Source organism: Musa acuminata, chromosome BXJ1-1, assembly GCF_036884655.1.
Source record: "Musa acuminata AAA Group cultivar baxijiao chromosome BXJ1-1, Cavendish_Baxijiao_AAA, whole genome shotgun sequence".
Classification (NCBI taxonomy): domain Eukaryota; kingdom Viridiplantae; phylum Streptophyta; class Magnoliopsida; order Zingiberales; family Musaceae; genus Musa; species Musa acuminata.
This window is the reverse complement of record NC_088327.1, coordinates 40,124,168-40,144,723: the sequence shown is the minus strand read 5'-3', so window position 1 is coordinate 40,144,723 and position 20,556 is coordinate 40,124,168. Positions and strand designations below refer to the sequence as shown.

Here is a 20,556-nt window from a genome sequence, read left to right as displayed (position 1 = left end):
CTCGCTGGGCGAACTGTAAGGCCCAGCATTCCAGCCGAATGCAACTTCAGTCGGTGGCAGGCCCAGTTTCTGAGACATTTTGCTTCGCTGGGAAAACTGTAAGAAATAGAACGCAAATTGCTCACGCTTTGCGCATGCAGATTTTTGTATAGTTGTTCACGTTAAATCTACAACCAAAATAACAGAGGTAGATCCTCCCCTGTTTCTTGCTCCCTTTTCCTTCCCTCTTCCTTTTGATATATGCCAGCCAACCAGCCCTCAGCTAAGTATCCCTGCTCTCTTCCTCTGTCCTTGAAACATAACGCTACAGCCAGCCATGGGGAAGGAAGTCGAGCCTGAAGCAGAGCCATGCATTGGCTTCCGTGATGGTGTGTGCAAGTTCCTGGTTATTCTCTTGGGGTCTTCGCTCATCATGGCTTTGTCCTACCAACCGTTCTTGTACACAGCCACAGCTGACACCTCCTCCTCCGAGAATGCTGAGATTCTAGCCGTGATCGCTTCGACAGGTACCTACCATCTTTCGCGAAGCAATGCTTTTTTGTTAGATCAAGTCCATCGAGGTCGTCGAATGCAATTCTTGAAACGGTGATGCATGCAGGACAATGTGATCTTTCTTCCGGAGAGTGGATCCCTGACGCTCGAGATCCAGCTTACAGCAACTCAACCTGCAGCTTCATATCTTCTTATCAAGACTGCTTGACGAACGGCCGGCCTGACACTGGCTATCTTCACTGGAGGTGGAAGCCATATGGCTGTGAGTTGCCTCGATTCGACGCAAACAAGTTCTTGAATCGTCTGAGGAACAAATCCTTGGGATTTGTGGGTGATTCAGTCTTCCGCAACCAGATGGAGTCATTGCTTTGCCTTCTCTCCGAGGTACTCCCAACTGTAGATATTCCTTAGTTTTAGCTTTCGAGACTTCAATTCTCTGCTCCCTTCTCAGGTGGAAGAAGCTGTGCTGGTCTACCATGACGAAACATTTCAGACCAAAACATGGCACCTTCCTTCTCACAACGTCACACTGGGGCTGATTTGGGCTCCTTTCCTGATCAAATCTACGCAAGCCATCTCCAAAAACCACATCCAGCTTTATCTCGACGTCCTCGACGATACCTGGACGAGCCAATACCACAAGTACGACTACGTGATGATTTCTGGTGGCCAGTGGTTCCTCAGAGAAACCATATTCTGGGAGAACAACACAGTCGTCGGTTGCCACTTGTGCACGGGGATGAATCTGACGGAACTCGGCATGGGCTATTCTTATCGGAGAGCACTCCGATCTGTGTTCGACTTCGTGAGCAGCTCAGAGCACAAGGCCCTGGTGGTTCTCAGGACCTGGACTCCCACCCACTTCGAGCATGGGATGTGGTACAATGGGGGGATCTGCAACAGAACGAAGCCTTACAAGGAGAGTGAGTACGCTGCTGACCCAGTGGATGTTGTGATGAGAGAAGTGGAGGAGGAGGGGTTCCAGGAAGGGGTGAGGAGTGGGCTGAGGGTGAGACTGCTTGACACTTACCGTCTCTCTGCTCTGAGGCCAGATGGGCATCCAGGACCCTACAGGAGATTCCACCCGGACATCAGCAAGAAGCCACAGAACGACTGCCTTCACTGGTGCTTGCCTGGGGCAATTGATATCTGGAATGACATGTTTATGGAGATTCTGATGGGCGATGAAGAACTGAGGTCTGCTTTCTGATGTTGTGAAGATGATTTCTCCTAGGTTTGGACAGTGGAATAAGATATGGAGTGATCTTTATGTGACAAACGAGTGTCGTGTTCTTGTTCTTCACCGCTTTGCTGCTTGAGAATGATGTCAATGGAATGGCTTACGCATTCTAGCCTTGTCAATATGATTTCAGTGCCATTTTTGGATATTAATGAATTCAGCTCAATTTTTATTAGAATAGTTAATATCATATCGATCTGTTCCAATTTTGTCACTCAAACCAATTCTGTCTAAAAGAAGAAAATTGAATAAAAGGCATACCAAATTATTTAATTTGCTTTATTTTTTTTCAAGATAATCTATTATAAAATCAATCGATGACAATTCGTGCTCATAGTATCAACACTCAAAAAAGAAGTTTATATATATATATATAAACCTTGCAAAACATTATAAGTGAGACAAGAATGCTGTTTGAAAAAAATAAAATGGGAAACACGGATTGAAAAATACAAAAAATATATTTTTTTTCTAGAAAAATCACACTATAATCAGTGCTCTAATTTAAATTGAGACCAAATCGATTACATTATACTAAATAGGAAGACTATAAAAAAATAGATCTTGCTCGTCAATGATTGAAGTTTCTAATCAAATATATTATTAGATGGTCTTGCGTCCAAATTAACGCGATCAAATCAAGTTTCACGTGTTGGGTTTGAATCAGACTGTGCACCCACAAGTTCACAGAAAAGGGTGGGATTCATATCAACCACACTGTTGGTCTGCGTTTGCTCTTTTAGATTACATGCCACTGTGCCATCCTATCTTGCAGGTGCATCATACGTTCGTTGTCCATCTCTCTCACCTTCATCATCATTGGCGTGTTGGGCTGATGGCCCATATTCAGCCCATGTGGGCTTTATCAGCCCACAGCTCACACCCCCTCTTAACCTAACCCTAATTAAGATTAGGGGGGTGTGGTGGCTGCGTTTTAGAGGCAGATTAAAGCTATAAAAAAGTAGCAACGAGGCAGATCTTTGTAGCGACGAGATTCCAAAGAGAAGAAGGAGAACAAGGCAGAAGAGGAAGAGAAAGAAAGGGAAGAAGACAAGGACAACGCAGAGAGACTGTTCACAATCATCTAGCAGTGTTCTCATCTCAGGTTAGATCAAATCTACAGTAGGCTCTTGCTGTGATTACTTGGGAGGTTTTAGATATTGTGGACAGTAACGTGATCCTTGTATCCCAGTTATTCTCTTGTGGTTGTTGCTTGGGTTTTGGGCAAGAGATTGAGATTTGTATATTCATTATTCTCATAGTGGATTATCTCTAGTTTGCCCCGTGGTTTTTACCCTTCACATTGAAGGGGTTTTCCACGTATATCTTGGTGTTCTGTTTGATTGTGTTTCCATTTTATTCCGCTGCGTATTTTGGTCTTCTAGTATTTGTTCCTATACAAAGGTTATTCCTGTTTATATCCCCATCAACTGGTATCAGAGCGGGGTTTTGGTGATTTAATTTTTGTATTTGAACATGGAGGCCAGTAATATTTCTCGCATGATTAGTTTGAATGGAAATAATTGGATGATATGGAAACCAAGAATGGAAGATCTCTTGTATTGCAAAGATTTGTATGGACCTTTGCAAGGGGATAGTGCAAAACCTACAACTATGATAGATGATGAGTGGAAGAGGTTATATCGAAAAACAATTGGATTTATTAGACAGTGGCTTGATGATAGTGTATTTCACCATGTTTCTACTGAAATTTCTGCATATTCTCTTTGGAAAAAATTGGAAAGTCTCTATGAAAGAAAAACAGCTGGCAACAAAGCTTTTTTGATCAGAAAACTTGTGAACCTAAAATATAGAGAGGGTACTTCTATTGCTGAGCATTTGAATGAAATGCAGAGTATTACTAACCAGTTATCCTCTATGAGAATGTCTCTTGATGATGAGTTGCAGGCATTGTTACTTCTCAGTTCATTACCAGAAAGTTGGGAGACACTGGTGGTTTCCCTTAGTAATTCTGCGCCATATGGTATTGTCACTATGAGTCAAGTAACAAGCAGTTTGTTGAATGAGGAGTTGAGAAGAAAGAGTTCGGCAACATCTCAGAATGATTCACAGGCACTTATCTCAGAGAACAGAGGAAGGTCAAAGTCTAGAAGCAGTTCACGTATGGGTAGGAGCAAGTCAAGATCAAGAAAAGATATTGTTTGCTATAACTGTGGTGAGAAAGGACATTACAAGAACCAATGTAAGCAACCTAAGAAGAACAAGAAAAAGGGAAAAGAAGTGGAGTCTACAGAGTCAAAGGATAATACTACAGCTACAGTGCAGGGTGGTGATTATTTGATTTTGTCTCCTTCTGATGATATTTTTTCTTGTGTGTGTCAGGATCTTGAGTGGGTGATTGACACAGGTGCTTCTTATCATGCTACACCACGGAGGGAGTTTTTTGCTACATACAGGTCTGGAAACTTTGGTGTTGTCAAGATGGGCAACTATGGCACAGCAGACATCATTGGCATGGGTGATATCCATTTAAAGACCAACCTTGGCTGTAAGTTGGTACTTAAGGATGTGAGGCATGTGGTTGACTTGAGGCTAAATTTAATTTCAGTTGGAAGACTAGATGATGAAGAGTATGAAAGCAGATTTCACAGAGGGCAATGGAAGCTCAGTAAGGGTTCTCTTGTTATAGCTAATGGAAAGAAATGTCATACTTTGTACAGGTTGCAGGCTAAAGCTTATGGTGAGCAGTTAAATGCTACAGAGAAAGACTTCAGTATGGAGTTGTGGCATAGGCGATTGGGACACATGAGCGAGAAGGGGCTGCAAGCTCTTTCCAAGAGAGAGGTATTACCATATCTCAGAGGTATACATCTGAACCCTTGTATTGATTGTTTGGCTGGTAAACAACATAGAGTTTCATTTGCTAGTGCTGCTTTGTCTAGAAAAATGCATGCCTTAGACCGTGTTTATACAGATGTATGTGGTCCTTTGAGGACAAAAACTCCTGGTGGATCTGTTGATGTTCTTGGTATAAGTGGTGAACTTTATTTTGTCACTTTTATAGATGATTTTTCTAGGAAAGTTTGGGCTTATGCTTTGAAGACCAAAGATCAGGTTATTAATGTCTTCAAAGAGTTTCATGCCAGGGTTGAAAGGGAGACAGAAAGGAAATTGAAATGCATAAGATCAGATAATGGTGGTGAGTATATAGGATTGTTTAATGACTATTGCAGGTCGCATGGGATCCAACATGAGATGACAGTTCCTGGTACACCTCAGCATAATGCAATTGCAGAGAGGATGAACCGCACCATCATGGAAAAGATCAGATGTATGCTTTCACAGGCCAAGCTACCCAAAAGGTTTTGGGATGAGGCTTTGAGGACTGCAGTTGATGTGATCAACTTATCACCATGTACAGCCCTAGATGGTGATGTTGCAGAGCATGTATGGTCAGGGAAAGATGTTTCCTACAGGCATTTGAGAGTGTTTGGTTGTCGTGCATTTGCACATGTTCCAGATAATGAGAGGTCCAAGCTAGATGGTAAGTCTAAAGAATGTATTTTTCTTGGTTACTCACATGATCAGTTTGGTTACAGGCTTTGGGATCCAGAAAAGCAGAAGGTGTTCAGGAGTAGAGATGTGGTCTTCTTTGAGGATCAAACCTTTGAGGATTTGAAGAAGAAGGCACCAGCCAAGACTTCTGTAGAAGGATTAGCAGATTGTGACCCAGTTATTCCTCCAGTATATCAGGGTGATGGGGGAGATGTGCAGGAAAATAGTGTAGAGCCTGATATTGATTTACCTGCAGGACATGTTGAGCAAGAAGAAGTAGGAGAGCAAGTTCCCGCAGAACCTCAATTGAGAAGATCTTCTAGACAACGTCAACCTTCCAGAAGATACTCTACAGATGAGTATGTGATGCTTACTGATGCAGGTGAACCAGAGAGTTACCAGGAAGCAGTTGAGAGTGAGCAGAAAGAGAAGTGGTTAGTTGCTATGCAGGAAGAGATGGATGCTCTTCAGAAGAACCACACTTATGATTTGGTGCTGCTACCAAATGGAATGAAGGCCTTGAAGAACAAGTGGGTTTTTAGGTTGAAGACTCAAGAATATTGTTCTCAACCAAAGTACAAAGCTAGATTGGTTGTGAAAGGCTTTGGTCAAAAGAAAGGTATTGACTTTGAAGAGATATTTTCTCCTGTTGTTAAAATGTCTTCTATTCGTGTTGCTCTTGGTATTGCTGCTAGCCAGGACTTGGAGGTTGAGCAGTTAGATGTGAAGACAGCTTTCCTTCATGGTGATTTGGAGGAGGAAATTTATATGGAGCAACCAGAAGGCTTCAAAGTCAAAGGTAAAGATAATTTTGTCTGCAAGTTGAAGAAGAGCTTGTATGGGCTAAAGCAAGCTCCAAGACAGTGGTACAGAAAGTTTGATTCATTTATGACAGAAAATGGATACAAAAGAACGGCTTCAGATCATTGTGTGTACATCAAATGGTTTGGTGAGAATTTTATTATTCTCTTACTTTATGTTGATGACATACTTATTCTTGGAAAAGATATGTCTAAAATTGACAGGTTGAAGAAGGAACTGAGTGAGTCTTTTGCAATGAAGGACATGGGGCCAGCAAAGCAAATACTAGGCATGCAGATTTCTCGTGACAGGAAAAACAAGAAGATTTGGTTGTCACAGGAGAAATACATCGAGAAGGTATTGGAAAGATTTAGTATGAGCAATGCTAAGCCAGTTGGTTCTCCTCTTGCAGGTCACTTCAAGTTGTGCTCAGAACAGAGTCCGTCAAGTGATGAGGAGAAGGAGAAAATGCAAAAGGTTCCTTATGCTTCAGCAGTTGGAAGTTTAATGTATGCAATGGTATGTACGAGGCCGGACATCGCATATGCAGTGGGTGTTACTAGCAGATTTCTTGCAAATCCAGGCAAAGAGCACTGGGCAGCAGTGAAGTGGATTTTTAGATATCTCAGAGGGAGCTCTAAGGTTTGTTTAAGCTTTGGAGGTGGACCACCTGCGTTAACAGGTTACACAGATGCAGATATGGCAAGAGATATAGATACGAGGAAGTCTACTTCAGGTTATGTACTTACTTTTGCAGGGGGAGCTGTGTCATGGCAATCCATGTTATAAAGGTGTATTGCTCTCTCCACCACAGAAGCAGAATATATTGCTGCTACAGAGGTATGCAAAGAAATGTTATGGATGAAAGAATTCTTACAAGAATTGGGGCTGAAACAGGAAAATTATGTGATGCATTGTGACAGCCAGAGTGCCATCCATTTGTGTAAGAACCCAATGTTTCATTCCAAGTCAAAGCATATAGATGTCAGATACCACTGGATTCGAAATGTATTTGAAGAGAAGCAGTTGCAGCTTCAGAAAATTCATACAGATGACAACGGAGCAGACATGTTGACGAAGACCTTAACAAAAGAAAGACAGGAGATATGCCGACAGTTGGTCGGTATGGCTTCACATTGAGGAGTCATGGGACAGCCTCCCTTATGGGCTGAAGGGGGAGGTTGTTGGGCTGATGGCCCATATTCAGCCCATGTGGGCTTTATCAGCCCACAGCTCACACCCCCTCTTAACCTAACCCTAATTAAGATTAGGGGGGTGTGGTGGCTGCGTTTTAGAGGCAGATTAAAGCTATAAAAAGGCAGCAACGAGGCAGATCTTTGTAGCGACGAGATTCCAAAGAGAAGAAGGAGAACAAGGCAGAAGAGGAAGAGAAAGAAAGGGAAGAAGACAAGGACAACGCAGAGAGACTGTTCACAATCATCTAGCAGTGTTCTCATCTCAGGTTAGATCAAATCTACAGTAGGCTCTTGCTGTGATTACTTGGGAGGTTTTAGATATTGTGGGCAGTAACGTGATCCTTGTATCCCAGTTATTCTCTTGTGGTTGTTGCTTGGGTTTTGGGCAAGAGATTGAGATTTGTATATTCATTATTCTCATAGTGGATTATCTCTAGTTTGCCCCGTGGTTTTTACCCTTCACATTGAAGGGGTTTTCCACGTATATCTTGGTGTTCTGTTTGATTGTGTTTCCATTTTATTCCGCTGCGTATTTTGGTCTTCTAGTATTTGTTCCTATACAAAGGTTATTCCTGTTTATATCCCCATCATGGCGGAGGCTTGGATGGCTGGCCATGCATAATGCATCAATAATTCTACTCTCGAAATATTATTGTGATAGGATGGAGAGTATAGAATATTAAAAAGGAACAATCAAAATAACACAACGAAGAAAAGAAAGAAGAAAAAGATACGATTGCAATTGCATTTGATGGTGATGTTATTATTACATATTATGACAGTATAGTTAATCTCACATGTCAGGATTCTACTTGGGTTGTTTAGTTTCTTCATTTCATATAATTTCTCAGCATGAATTTTTTCTATTTTATACAAGTGGTGATTCTGGTCATGTCAGAATGAAAAATGATACAATGGTAAAAATTATGAGCATAGGAAAGATGTGTGCGAAAATCAATATTGGATGCACAATTGTATTAAACAATGTGAGATATGTTTCTGAAATAAGCCTTCACTTCATTTCTACAGATGCACTTGATAATAAAGGTTATGCCAATATCTTTAATAATGGAAGATGAAAACTCACAATGGGTAATCTTGTGCTAGCTAAAGAAAGGAAAGACAATAACCTCTATATGACACAAATAAAATAAATCTAGGGTGAAGTTAATGCAGTTGATAACTTTACTGAATTATGACGTTAAATGTGCCACATTAGCAATACGGGTATTTATATTCTTATTAGCAAGAATCTTCTTTATGACAGGTATATCTCTAATTGTTTAGCTTGTAAGCAATATAGAATTACATTTTAGATTTTTTTTCTAAAATATTAAATATTTTAAATCAAATATAGAGGAACATTTGAAATATATTATAAGCAACAGTGATTTTCAAAGGTGCTTGTCTAGGCGCTCGGGCGAGACGAGACGAGACGAGGCCCAAGCATCTCGTTTACTATCTAGGCGATGCGTTTCAAAGAGGCACCACTTGGGCGCTCGCCCGAGCCCAGATGCTAAGCGCTTCGGGTGAGCGCCTGAGTTAAATCAAGTAATCGAACCAGCATGTTAGGTCTAGTTCTATCGTATTTGCATTAGTTGATTCAATCAAACCAACTAAAGTACTGATATCAATCTCTCTTCGCTGCCCCTCATGACTTCCCCAACCCTAACCCAACTTCCATCGTCGACATTTTCTTTCTGTAGTCGTTGCCTCTCTCCACTATCGCTACTTTCCATTGTTTCTGCTACTATTGTTGCTCACCGCTGCTGCTACTCTTAGTCAGCAGCCTCTGCTCTTAGTTAACAACCCCAGTCTCTTCTCTTCTCACACTTGACTTAGTATACTGTTAACACTAACAATATACTATTAATAGTATTTTTTATTTATTAGATAAATAATTTATTATTTCAATTTTAATAATACTAACTTTATTTATTGTTTTAAATTTTGAGATTTTTTTGTTAATGTGATATTATGACTTTATACTTGATATTTTTTAATTTAATATTATATTTTATTTAAATAATTATATTTATTAATTATATAATATATGTTTTATATTTTAGCGACTTGCTTCCCTCGGGCGTGCGCGCCTAGTGCCTCGGGCATTTTGGAACCTTGGTATCTTTTAGTGCATAGCACTTTTTAAATCACTGGTAAGAAATATGATATCAGACTTGAAATGATAGTTCATATATGCTCGCTCATGTTAAATTTTCTAAGTTCTTTTTGTGGTGAAGCTATCAAAATTGTAGTGGATTTGATCAACTTTTCTCTTCCAACACCACTTGATGGAGATATATAAAAAATAGCTAGATAGGGAAAGATGTTTCTTTTAATCATTTAAGAGTATTTGAATGTAGGATATTTGTTCACATTATAGAAAAAGAGATATCAAAGATTGATGATAAATCTAAACAATATATCTTCTTACAAACATTATAGAAAAATAGAATATCTCATGCACATGAAGAATTTGGTTATAGATTATGTGATCGAAAGTGGTATTTCTTAAAGATCATACTATTGAAGATTTTGAGAAAATTTAGAAGCTAAAATCATTTCATGAAAATCGTATATATCTGAGCCTAGTGCCTCCTCTCACAGTAGTTAATGATGATGGTGGAGATGAACAGAAAAATCATAGTGACATGCCACAAATGATGATGTTGATGAACACGTTGAGCGAGGCCTTCTAGAACTATAAATTGTACATCAATTGAGAAGATTTATTAGAGAGTATCGACCTTCTCATAGGCATTCTCCTCATAAATATGTGTTATTTACTGATTAGGGAGAGCTAAAAAGTTACCAAAAGGTTATATTACACGAGTAAAGCGATAAATGGATGACTGTCATGCAATAAGAGAACTATATATTTGATTTAGAAAAATTACCTAATAGGAAAGGAGAATTAAAGAACAAATAGGTGTTTAGATTGAAAAGGAAGAAAATAGCTTATACAAAGGATTTTATTAGAATAAAGGTATTGATTTTGAGAAAATTTTCTCATCTATGGTTAATATATCTTATATCCTTCGGTTGTTCTTGAGTTGGCTACCAATTTAAATTTAGAGATTGAATAATTTAATGTGAAAATGACTTTCCTTAATGATGATTTAGAGTAGAATATATATGTTGAATAATATAAAGGGTTCAAATTTAAAGGTAAGAAAAATCTAATATATTGTTGAGATTTGATTCTAGTTATCTATCTAGATTATTATCATGATCTAGTGGTTACATGATGATTTCAATAACCACTTGAATCATGATCTAGTAGTTTCAATAACTACCTTATGATCTAGTAGTTATAGGGTGGTTGTCATTAGGTCCTATAAATAGGACCGTAGTTCATCTAGCAAGATATTGAGATTGAGGAGAGGAAGATAAACCGTAGTTCATCTAGCAAGATATTGAGATTGAGGAGAGGAAGATAAAGAGTCTGTGTGCATTTGGTATCTTGTAAGTGTTCCTCCTGTTTTTAATACTACATCAGTTTTCTTGAGTCAAAAGGATTCTTTTTACTCGTATCGTAGTATTCTGTTTCTTCCTTGCTCTTCCATCTCCAACATTTGTGGTATCAGAGCCTAGTTTCAATCTGAACTGGGCATTATGGCTTTTAACGGCAATTCCGTGTCTCAACCCCTTATCCCCATCTTCTCGGGCAAAAGTTATGAATTTTGGAGTATCAAGATGAAGACTCTATTCAAGTCTCAAGATCTTTGGGACTTAATAGAGAATGGATATGCAGATCCAGATGACGAAATCAGGCTGAGGGAGAATAGAAAGAAGGACTCAAAGGCATTGTTCTTCATTCAACAAGCTATACATGAGACGATCTTCTCAAGAATTGCAGCAGCGACAACCTCAAAGCAAGCTTGGTTGATACTTCAAAATGAATTTCAAGGCTCATCAAGGGTGATTACGGTAAAACTTCAAACCTTCCGTCGTGAGTTTGAAATTTTATTCATGAAAAGCAATGAATCGGTGCAAGATTTTCTTTCTCGAGTGACTGAAATTGTTAGTCAAATGAAATCTTATGGTGAACATCTTCCTGATCATATAATTGTTGCAAAGGTTTTGAGAAGTTTAACTCCGAAATTTGATCATGTTGTTGCCGCAATTGAGGAATCAAAAGATTTATCTACTTATTCATTTGATGAACTAATGGGTTCCTTGCAAGCACATGAAGTAAGGTTGAACAGGTCACTTGAAAAAAGTGAAGAAAAAGCATTTCAGGTTAAGGGAGAGTCTTCTACTTCAAAAGAAGACAGAAAATCAACAGGAAGAGGACGTGGTAGAGGAGGATTTCGTGGTAGAGGAAATGGAAGAGGAAGAGGACACTTTGATGAACAAGGGCAATCAAATTATGATCAAAAAAATTACAAAAGTGGAATTCAATGTCACTATTGTAAAAAGTTTGGTCACATGAAGGCAGATTGCTGGAAAAGAGAAAAGCAAGCAAGCTATGTGGAGAAAACTGAAGAAAATAGTAAGTTGTTTATGACTCATTCACAAATTCATAACATCTCAAATGATATTTGGTTTTTGGATAGTGGATGTTCTAATCATATGTCAGGCATAAAATCAATATTTAGAGATATTGATGAGACTCACAAGTTGAATGTTAGACTTGGAGATAACAAGCAAATCCAAGTGGAAGGGAAAGGAACAATTGAGGTGAAGACAAATCAAGGGAAGGTAAAATACCTTGATAATGTTTTCTTTGTTCCTACTTTATCACATAATTTGTTGAGTGTTGGACAATTAGTAAATGATGGATATCAAGTAATATTTGATGATGGTTCATGCACTATTAGAGATAAGAAATCTGGTTTGATTATAGTAAATATTTGTATGACACAAAACAAGATGTTTCCACTTGATGTGTCAAATATTGAAAGACATGCACTTATCACAACTCAAAAGAATGAGTCTAGTTTATGGCATTTAAGATATGGACATCTTAACATTAAAGGTTTAAGGTTGTTAAGTAAAAAAGGAATGGTTTTTGGATTGCCTAAGATTAATACGCTTGATGTATGTGAAGGATGTATTTATGGCAAACAAAGTAGAAAACCATTTCCTATTGGAAAAGCATGGAGAGCATCTAATTGTCTTGAATTAGTTCATGCTGACTTATGTGGACCTATGAATACAAAATCATTTAGTGGAAGTCAATATTTTTTATTGTTTACGGATGATTATAGTCGCATGAGTTGGGTATATTTTTTGAAATTGAAATCTGAAACATTTGATAATTTTCGAAAGTTCAAGACACTTGTAGAAAGACAAAGTGGTAGATATATAAAGACACTTCGGACAGAGAATTGACAGAGGTGGTGAATTTTTATCTAATGAGTTTAGTTCTTTTTGTGAAGAAAATGGTATTCACAGAGAATTGACAACACCATATACATCGGAGCAAAATGGTGTAGCTGAGCGTAAGAATCGGACTGTCGTGGAAATGGTAAGAAGTTTGCTTAAAGGAAAACATCTTCCAAATTAGTTTTGGGCAGAAGCAGTTGCAACAGCAGTTTATTTGTTGAATATTTCACCAACAAAGGCTGTTATGAATCGAACTCCTTTTGAGGCTTGGTATGGTATGAAACCAAGTGTTATTCATCTAAGAATTTTTGGTTGTATTGCTTATGCTTTGGTGAATTCACAAAATCATCACAAGCTTGATGAAAAATCAGAGAAATGCATTTTAATTGGTTATTCTTTACAATCTAAAGCATATCGATTATATAACCCTGTTAGTGGCAAAGTTATTATTAACAGAAATGTTATGTTTGATGAAAGGGCAAGTTGGAATTGGGAGACCAATAAAGATGAAACACAAATGCAGATTCCAGCAGAACTAGACACTCTGCAGAATCAAGTGACAGATCCTGCTCCAACAAATTCATCGTCAACCTCACCCAATAGCAGTTCAAATTCGGATTCCTCAGATGAAACCCCTCCAAGAAATTTCAGATCACTGACAGAAATTTATAACTCAACATTTGCTTTGTTTATTTCAGATCCGACAACTTTTGAGGATGCAGTTAAAAAAGAGGAATGGAGAAAAGCAATGAAGGAGGAAATCAAGTCAACTGAGAAGAATGAAACTTGGGAGCTAATGGATCTACCGAAAGAAAAGAAAGCGACTGGGTTAAAATGGATGTTCAAAACAAAATTTAAATGTAAATTATTTGGTTTCACTAATAGTGATTGTGCAGGAGCTTTAGACGATCGAAAGAGTACTTTAGGCAAGTGGAGCTATCACAATGAAGTATTGTGGAACGGATGAATAAGTTGCGGATATCCTCACTAAATCACTTCCATTTCGAAAGCATATTTATTTTATGTCGCAAATTGGTGTATGCAACTATGAATCAAGGGGGAGTGTTGAGATTTGATTCTAGTTATCTATCTAGATTATTATCATGATCTAGTGGTTACATGATGATTTCAATAACCACTTGAATCATGATCTAGTAGTTTCAATAACTACCTTATGATCTAGTAGTTATAGGGTGGTTGTCATTAGGTCCTATAAATAGGACCGTAGTTCATCTAGCAAGATATTGAGATTGAGGAGAGGAAGATAAAGAGTCTGTGTGCATTTGGTATCTTGTAAGTGTTCATCCTGTTTTTAATACTACATCAGTTTTCTTGAGTCAAAAGGATAATTTTTCTTGAGATATTTTTCTGAGGATAATTTTATTATTCTCTTACTATATATATATAGATGATATGTTAATTGTTGTTAATGATACTAATAAAGCTACTGATCTAAAAGGAGAGTTGAGCTAAGTTTTTGCTATAAAAGACTTGGGTCCTGCTAAACATATTCTTGGTGTAAGGATTATTTGTGATAAGAATAATGATAAATTTTGGTTATCTCAAGAGAGATATATCAAAAAATTCTTAGTAGATTTAACATGCACAAGTCAAAACCTATTTGTTGTTCACTTATAAGTCATTTCAAGTTGAGTTCAAACCAATATCATACAAGTGATAAAAACAAAAAAGACATGAACAAAATACCTTATAGTTTAGTAGTTGGTAGTTTAATATATGCTAGGCTAAATATTACTCCATTAATCAATTTTTCTCTAATCCTGGAAAAGAAAAGTGGACAATAGTTACATGGATTTTTAGGTATCTTACAGGCACTTTTAGATTATGTTTGTCGTTTGGCATCCAAAAATTTGTATTAGTTGGCTACATAGATATAAATATGGCTAGTGATATTGATTCTATAAAGTCCACCACTGATTATTTGATATCATTTTGAAAGGAAACAACATCTTGACAATCAAAACTATAAAAATGCATTGTCTTGTCTTCTACTACTGAAGCTGCTGAATATATAGCTATATAAAAACTTGTAAAGAACTCTTATGAATGAAAAAATACCTAGAAGAGTTTGGGACTCAAGTAAGAAAAGTTTTTTTAGTCACAGTCAAAGTGATATTCATTTTAATATAAATTTAACTTTTCATTCTAGTCCAAGCACATTAATGCTAGGTATTATTGGATTCGAAGTATATTGGATACGAAGTTATTACATATTGAGAAAATTTATATTGATAAGAATAGATCAAATATGATGACTAAATTGTTAAGAATTGATTTATGTTAGTTATCTAGGTAGTTGTCATATTCTAGATAGTTACCATGTTCTAGGCATATTTTAAGTAGTGACCCATGATCTAGAAATTATAGGGTAGTTTCTACACATAACTCAATCACGAGTGACATGATGGAGTGAGGTAGTTACCACTAGGTCCTATAAATAGGATCATAGTTCATGAAACAAGATGATGTGTGTGCATATGAGAATATCTTATGAGTGTTCTATATCTTACCTCTTGTTTAATACTATATCGATTTTCTTGATTGAAAGTATTTTTTTTAATTGCATCGTAGTATTATGTTTTTATCATTTATTTGCTCCTCCATCTCCAACATTTGTGGTATCAGAGCTAAGTTTCAATCTGAACTAGCCATTATGGCTTTCAATGGTAATTTCATATCTTAACCTCTTATTCCCATCTTCTTCGGTAAATGTTATGAATTTTGAAGTATTAAGATAAAGACTCTATTCTGTTAGGACCGTAATGACACTAAGAGAGGGGAAGGGGATAAATTAGTACTTTAAAAAAGATACGGTTTAAAAGTTCATTCGATGAAAATCGATATCGAAAGTGTACTTGACTTTGAGTATTAATAAGTGTAATAAGCAATTAAATCAAAAAGTAATAGTAATAAAGAGCAGAAAAGAAAATGCATACCAAATTTATAGTGGTTCGGTCGTCGCAACCTACGCCCACTCTCGATTCCTCCTCTGTTGAGGCTATCAGCTTTTATTAACAATCTTCTTTCAATGGGCAAAGATCAACCACCTTTGTTACAACTCTTTCTCATTTTCATAAGTTTAGGAGATAACATTTACAAGTCTCACATCTCTCTTAAAATGAGCTCTAAACTTTAAAGATGAGGAGGGGAACACTCAACACTTTTCAAGAGTTTATAACTTAAAATCACAAGCCTTTTCGTTTACTTTTCTTGCTATCTCAAGCAAGAATGAGTGGGGTATTTAGAGGCCCCAAATAACTTAAAAAATAAAGCCAAAAAATCTCATCCTTGGGTTTTCTGCCATCAATGTTGGGCGATACCACCACCTGCAGCACTGAGCACTAGTAGTACCACCGTTGGGTTTTCCATAAAACATATAATTTATACATTCCAGCTCATAGGCGGTTCCACCGTCTGACCCAACTATGAGTCATTAAATGGGCCTCCTAATGGGCCTAAATCAGTGTCGATTCAGGCTCAATGGGCCCCTAATTAAGTTAGCATGATTACTCCCAAAACTAGTTCAATTAAGACTTAAACTATGATGATTAAGACATAAACGATTAAAAGACATAAATCTAATTTTGTCTGACATGTGATTGGTTCATCTAAACTCCTAGCGTATCATGCTTTCCTTCGGTGTATTACCCGATTCATCGGCATGTTGACTCCCACAACATCCAATCTTGGCATAATGTCCGATTCTTTCATCCCGATGCCTGATCTCTGACTCCGACCAAATATCTGATTCTTCTACTTCAATTGTTTTGTCTTTTCATGATTGAAGTTAGTCCTACATCACTTTTTTCAAACATTGATTAAATTATAAACTCATCAATTGATTTTATTATTAAAATCCGGGATTCAACAATCACCCCCTTTTTTATGATGACAACCAATTGATGACAGCGTTTTAACTAAACTACCCCTATTTATAAGTGATATAAAAATAAACTTGAATTCAAAAAAATGATAACCTTGTAATCATAATATCTTCGAATTCAAGATGAAATAATTTTAATAATGAATCATAGTGATCAGATGCAACATATTATATCAAAGTAATCATTACTTTATATGCATATCATCATGATAAAATTAAGAGTATTGCATGCATAATTTCAAATCATCAAGGTACATTATAACATGCATAATTCCAACATCACTTTGGGCATAACTTCAAATCAACATGCATGATTCCAAAACATTTCAAATCATCATTATAAGTTTTCCTCCTTTGTCATTAATAAAAAGGAGAAAAGTGCAACTAGCTAAGTTTTTTACATATGTATGTTTTTGAGATGTGCATGTGAGCAATTTTCTTTCTCCCCCTTTGTCATTATATAAAAAAAAGAAAGGAGAAGGGAAGGATTCAATGGTACAAAAATTTACATCAATATTTTAGTCATCACATGAAAAATGAAAGATCAAGTTGTGAATACCGAAAGACCATGAATCATTTTAACAAATCTCTTCTTTTGTAAATAGCAAGAGAAAGGAATCATAGGAAATGATTTTGATTCAAAAGAAAAACTCATGTCATGAAAACCAAGAAATCAAAATAATAATCCATAAAAAATATATGAGAAGAATTCATACATTTGGAAGATTTAACATGCTTAATTCTTTTCTAATAAAATCAAATTATTACTTATTCAATGGTTTCATAAAAATATCTGCTAATTGATGTTTGTGTCAATAAAATCTAAAAATATATCATGATTAATAACATGATCTCTAATAAAATAATATCTAATATCAGTGTGTTTAATTCTAGAGTATTGAATGAGATTCTTTATTAAACAAATAGTACTAGTATTATCACATTTTATAGGGATATTTTTTAAATAAAGTCCATAGTCTTCTAAAGTATTTTTCATCCAAATAACTTATGCGCAACATACACCTGCTGCTATATATTCAGCATTGGCTATAAATAATGCAACATAATTTTATTTTTTAAAAGACCAAGAAACAAATGCATGACCTAGGAGTTGACATGTTCTAAATGTACTTTTTCTATCTATTCTATATCCAGCAAAATTAGCATCAAGTAATCAATTCAAAATTTTTAGATTTTGGATACCATAATCCTAGATTAGGAGTTCCTTTTAAGTATCTAAAAATCCTTTTAACTATTTTATAATGAGATTATTAAGGATTAGATTGAAATATAGCACAAAGTCTAATACTAAACATAATATTAGGTCTAATTGCTACAAGGTATAGTAAACTATGTATCACACCTCTATAAGTCTTTTGATCAAAACATTCTCCTTCATTATAATATCTAATTTTGTAGAGGTACTCATTGGTGTGTTAATGACCTTAGCACTATATATATATATATATATATATATATATATATATATATATATGTGTGTGTGTATAATCATTTTAATAGATCTAAAACATACTTAGTTTGACTAACAAAAGTTTCATCACTTAGTTGCTTAATTTATAAATCTAATAAAAATATTAATTCACCCATTAACCTCATTTCAAATTCTCGGCTCATACTTTTAGTAAAAGATTCACACAAATATTCATTTATAGAACCAAAAATAATATCATCAACACAAATTTAAATAATAAGAAAATTATTTTTAAAATATTTAATAAATAATATGGTATCGATCTTGCATTTCAAAAAAATATTCTTAATAAGAAATGAACTAAGTCTCTAATACCAAGCCATTAGGGCTTGTTTCAATCGATAGAAAGCCTTAGATAACTTAAAGATATGGTTCAGAAAAAAAACATTCTCAAATTTGGGTGGTTGTTCAACATAAACTTCTTCGAAAATAAAGTCATTAAGAAAAATACTTTTGATATTCATTTGAAATAACTTAAAATTATTACAACTTGCATAGGCAAGGAGTATCCTTATGGATTCAAGTCTTACCATAGGAGCGAAGATTTTTTCATAGTCGATACCTTCTTCTTAGTTGAAACATTTGACTACTAATCTAGCATTGTTTGGAACTACGATACCAAATTCATCTTATTTATTCCTAAAGACCCATTTAGTGCCAATTATAAGATGGTCACTAGGTCTAGGAACAAGTGTCCATACCTTATTTCTCTTAAATTGATTTAACTCTTCATGCATTACAAAAACCCATGAGTCATCTTTTAGAGTATTGTTAATGTATTTTGGTTCACAAAAAGGCAGCATTTGCATAAAAAATTTTAAATGAAGAACGAGTTTGAACACCTTTTGATTTCCAATGATTAACTCTTTAGGATGAGCATCTATATACTTACATTCTTTGTGTAAGGATTCTTTGGAAGTAGTTGCATCCAAGCTGCTTGAGAGAGGAGAATTTTCATTCAAATTTAAAGTGTCAAAATTAAAATCATCATTAAAATTATTTTTCTTAAATTTAAAAATTTCATTAAAAATAATATGGATGGATTCCTCAATAACTAAAGTTCTTTTATTAAAAACTCGATAAGCTTTCGAAATAGAGGAATATAAAAAATATATATATTCATCGGATTTTGTATCAAAATTTTCTAAGATATCATTTTCATTTAAAATAAAACATTTATAATCAAAAACTTTAAAATATGAAATGTTGGATCTTTTATTATTTCATAATTCATAAAGAGTTTTAGATAGTAGTAGTCTCACGATAACCCTGTTCATGACAGAACATGTTTGTTAATGGCTTTGGCCCAAAAATATTTAAGTAGGCTATGTTAATTAAGCATGGTTCTTGCAATCTCCTATAAACTCATTTTTTTTCTCCTCAATAACTCTATTTTATTATAAATTTTTTAGAGTAGAAAAATTATGGTTATACCCATTTAAATCATAAAAATCTTAAAAATCATGGTTTTTAAATTTACTACCATGATCACTTCAAATAGAGAAAATCATAAAACCCTTTTCATTTTGAACTTATTTGTAAAACTTTGAAAAATATTTAAAACAATCACTTTTATGTGCCAAGAAGTATGTTCAAGAATCTACTATAATCATCAACAATCATAAAAGTGTATTTACTATCTCCCAGACTTGTGATATCAATTGTTCTAAATAATTCCATATGAATTAATTATAGGGGTCTAGAGGTACTTAATTTTTAAATTTAAAGTTACTTTTTATTTGTTTACCTAGTTGGTATGCATTACAAACTTTATCTTTGACAAATTTAATTCTAGGCATACCTCTTATAAGTTTCTTAGTTGTAATTTATAAAATTAATTTCATACTTGTATGACCTAATCTCTTATGCTAAAGTCACGCATCATCGAGTGAATGATGTATTTATTTATGTGACTCTATCTGACAGGAACAGTTTCCACATGTTACATACTGTTGTGGAAATGAATACTTTTGGTGCCTCTTCCAGTTTCTCGAGTTCCAAAGCTGGGCGACAGTTCACAAACAGTATTTATTTATGAGCATGAACTTAGTAGGCAAAGGAACATCAAATGTGAGTGCTTATTGTTAGAGAAACTATAAGAGTAAAAACCTCAAAATTTCACCTCTTAATTCTAACATGTCATTCATTATTGATTTAGTTTCGTTTTGATTCAATTAAATATTCTGATAGTTAACTAGTTTTACTCAATAAGTTTTGCCATGTTAACCAATATATATTTTTTTCATTAAGACTGATTTTATATATTATTTTACCGCTCGAGAGCCAAAGAATACCTCATTAATTTCATAAGAATCATACTCAAAGGAGAAGAAATAATACTGATGTATTATTATTATTATTTTGATTAATTTCATAAGAATCATTCTCAAAGGAGAAATAATACCTCATTATTCTGAATGAGATTTCCGATAGACATGATTATCACCTTCGAATTGTATTATCCAAAATCCTCTTTTGATTAATATAATTTATTAGTATTATTAATATAATGGTTCTAAGAGTAATGATTAAAATAAATTGCTTTTGTTTCTACGTAAGCAATAATTTATTACTAGCAAGT

At 35.2% G+C, this 20,556-nt stretch overlaps 1 protein-coding gene across 1 annotated transcript; it reads left to right on the top strand.

Moving 5' to 3' along the window:
- Positions 1-228: 228 nt before the first annotated feature.
- Positions 229-1,887, top strand: LOC135678908 (protein trichome birefringence-like 26). The gene is made up of 3 exons (XM_065192153.1): positions 229-506; positions 599-876; positions 944-1,887. The coding sequence occupies exons 1-3, from the start codon at positions 317-319 to the stop codon at positions 1,700-1,702; spliced, it is 1,227 nt and encodes a 408-aa protein (XP_065048225.1). The 5' UTR covers positions 229-316; the 3' UTR covers positions 1,703-1,887.
- The last annotated feature ends 18,669 nt before the right edge of the window (positions 1,888-20,556 follow it).

Bases quoted from the DNA above. Each gene is read 5' to 3' on its own strand.
- LOC135678908 (XM_065192153.1), top strand. From the start codon at position 317: ATGGGGAAGGAAGTCGAGCCTGAAGCAGAGCCATGCATTGGCTTCCGT. The intron at 507-598 runs GTACCTACCATC...TGATGCATGCAG, and splicing joins AGCCGTGATCGCTTCGACAG to GACAATGTGATCTTTCTTCC. The intron at 877-943 runs GTACTCCCAACT...CTCCCTTCTCAG, and splicing joins TGCTTTGCCTTCTCTCCGAG to GTGGAAGAAGCTGTGCTGGT.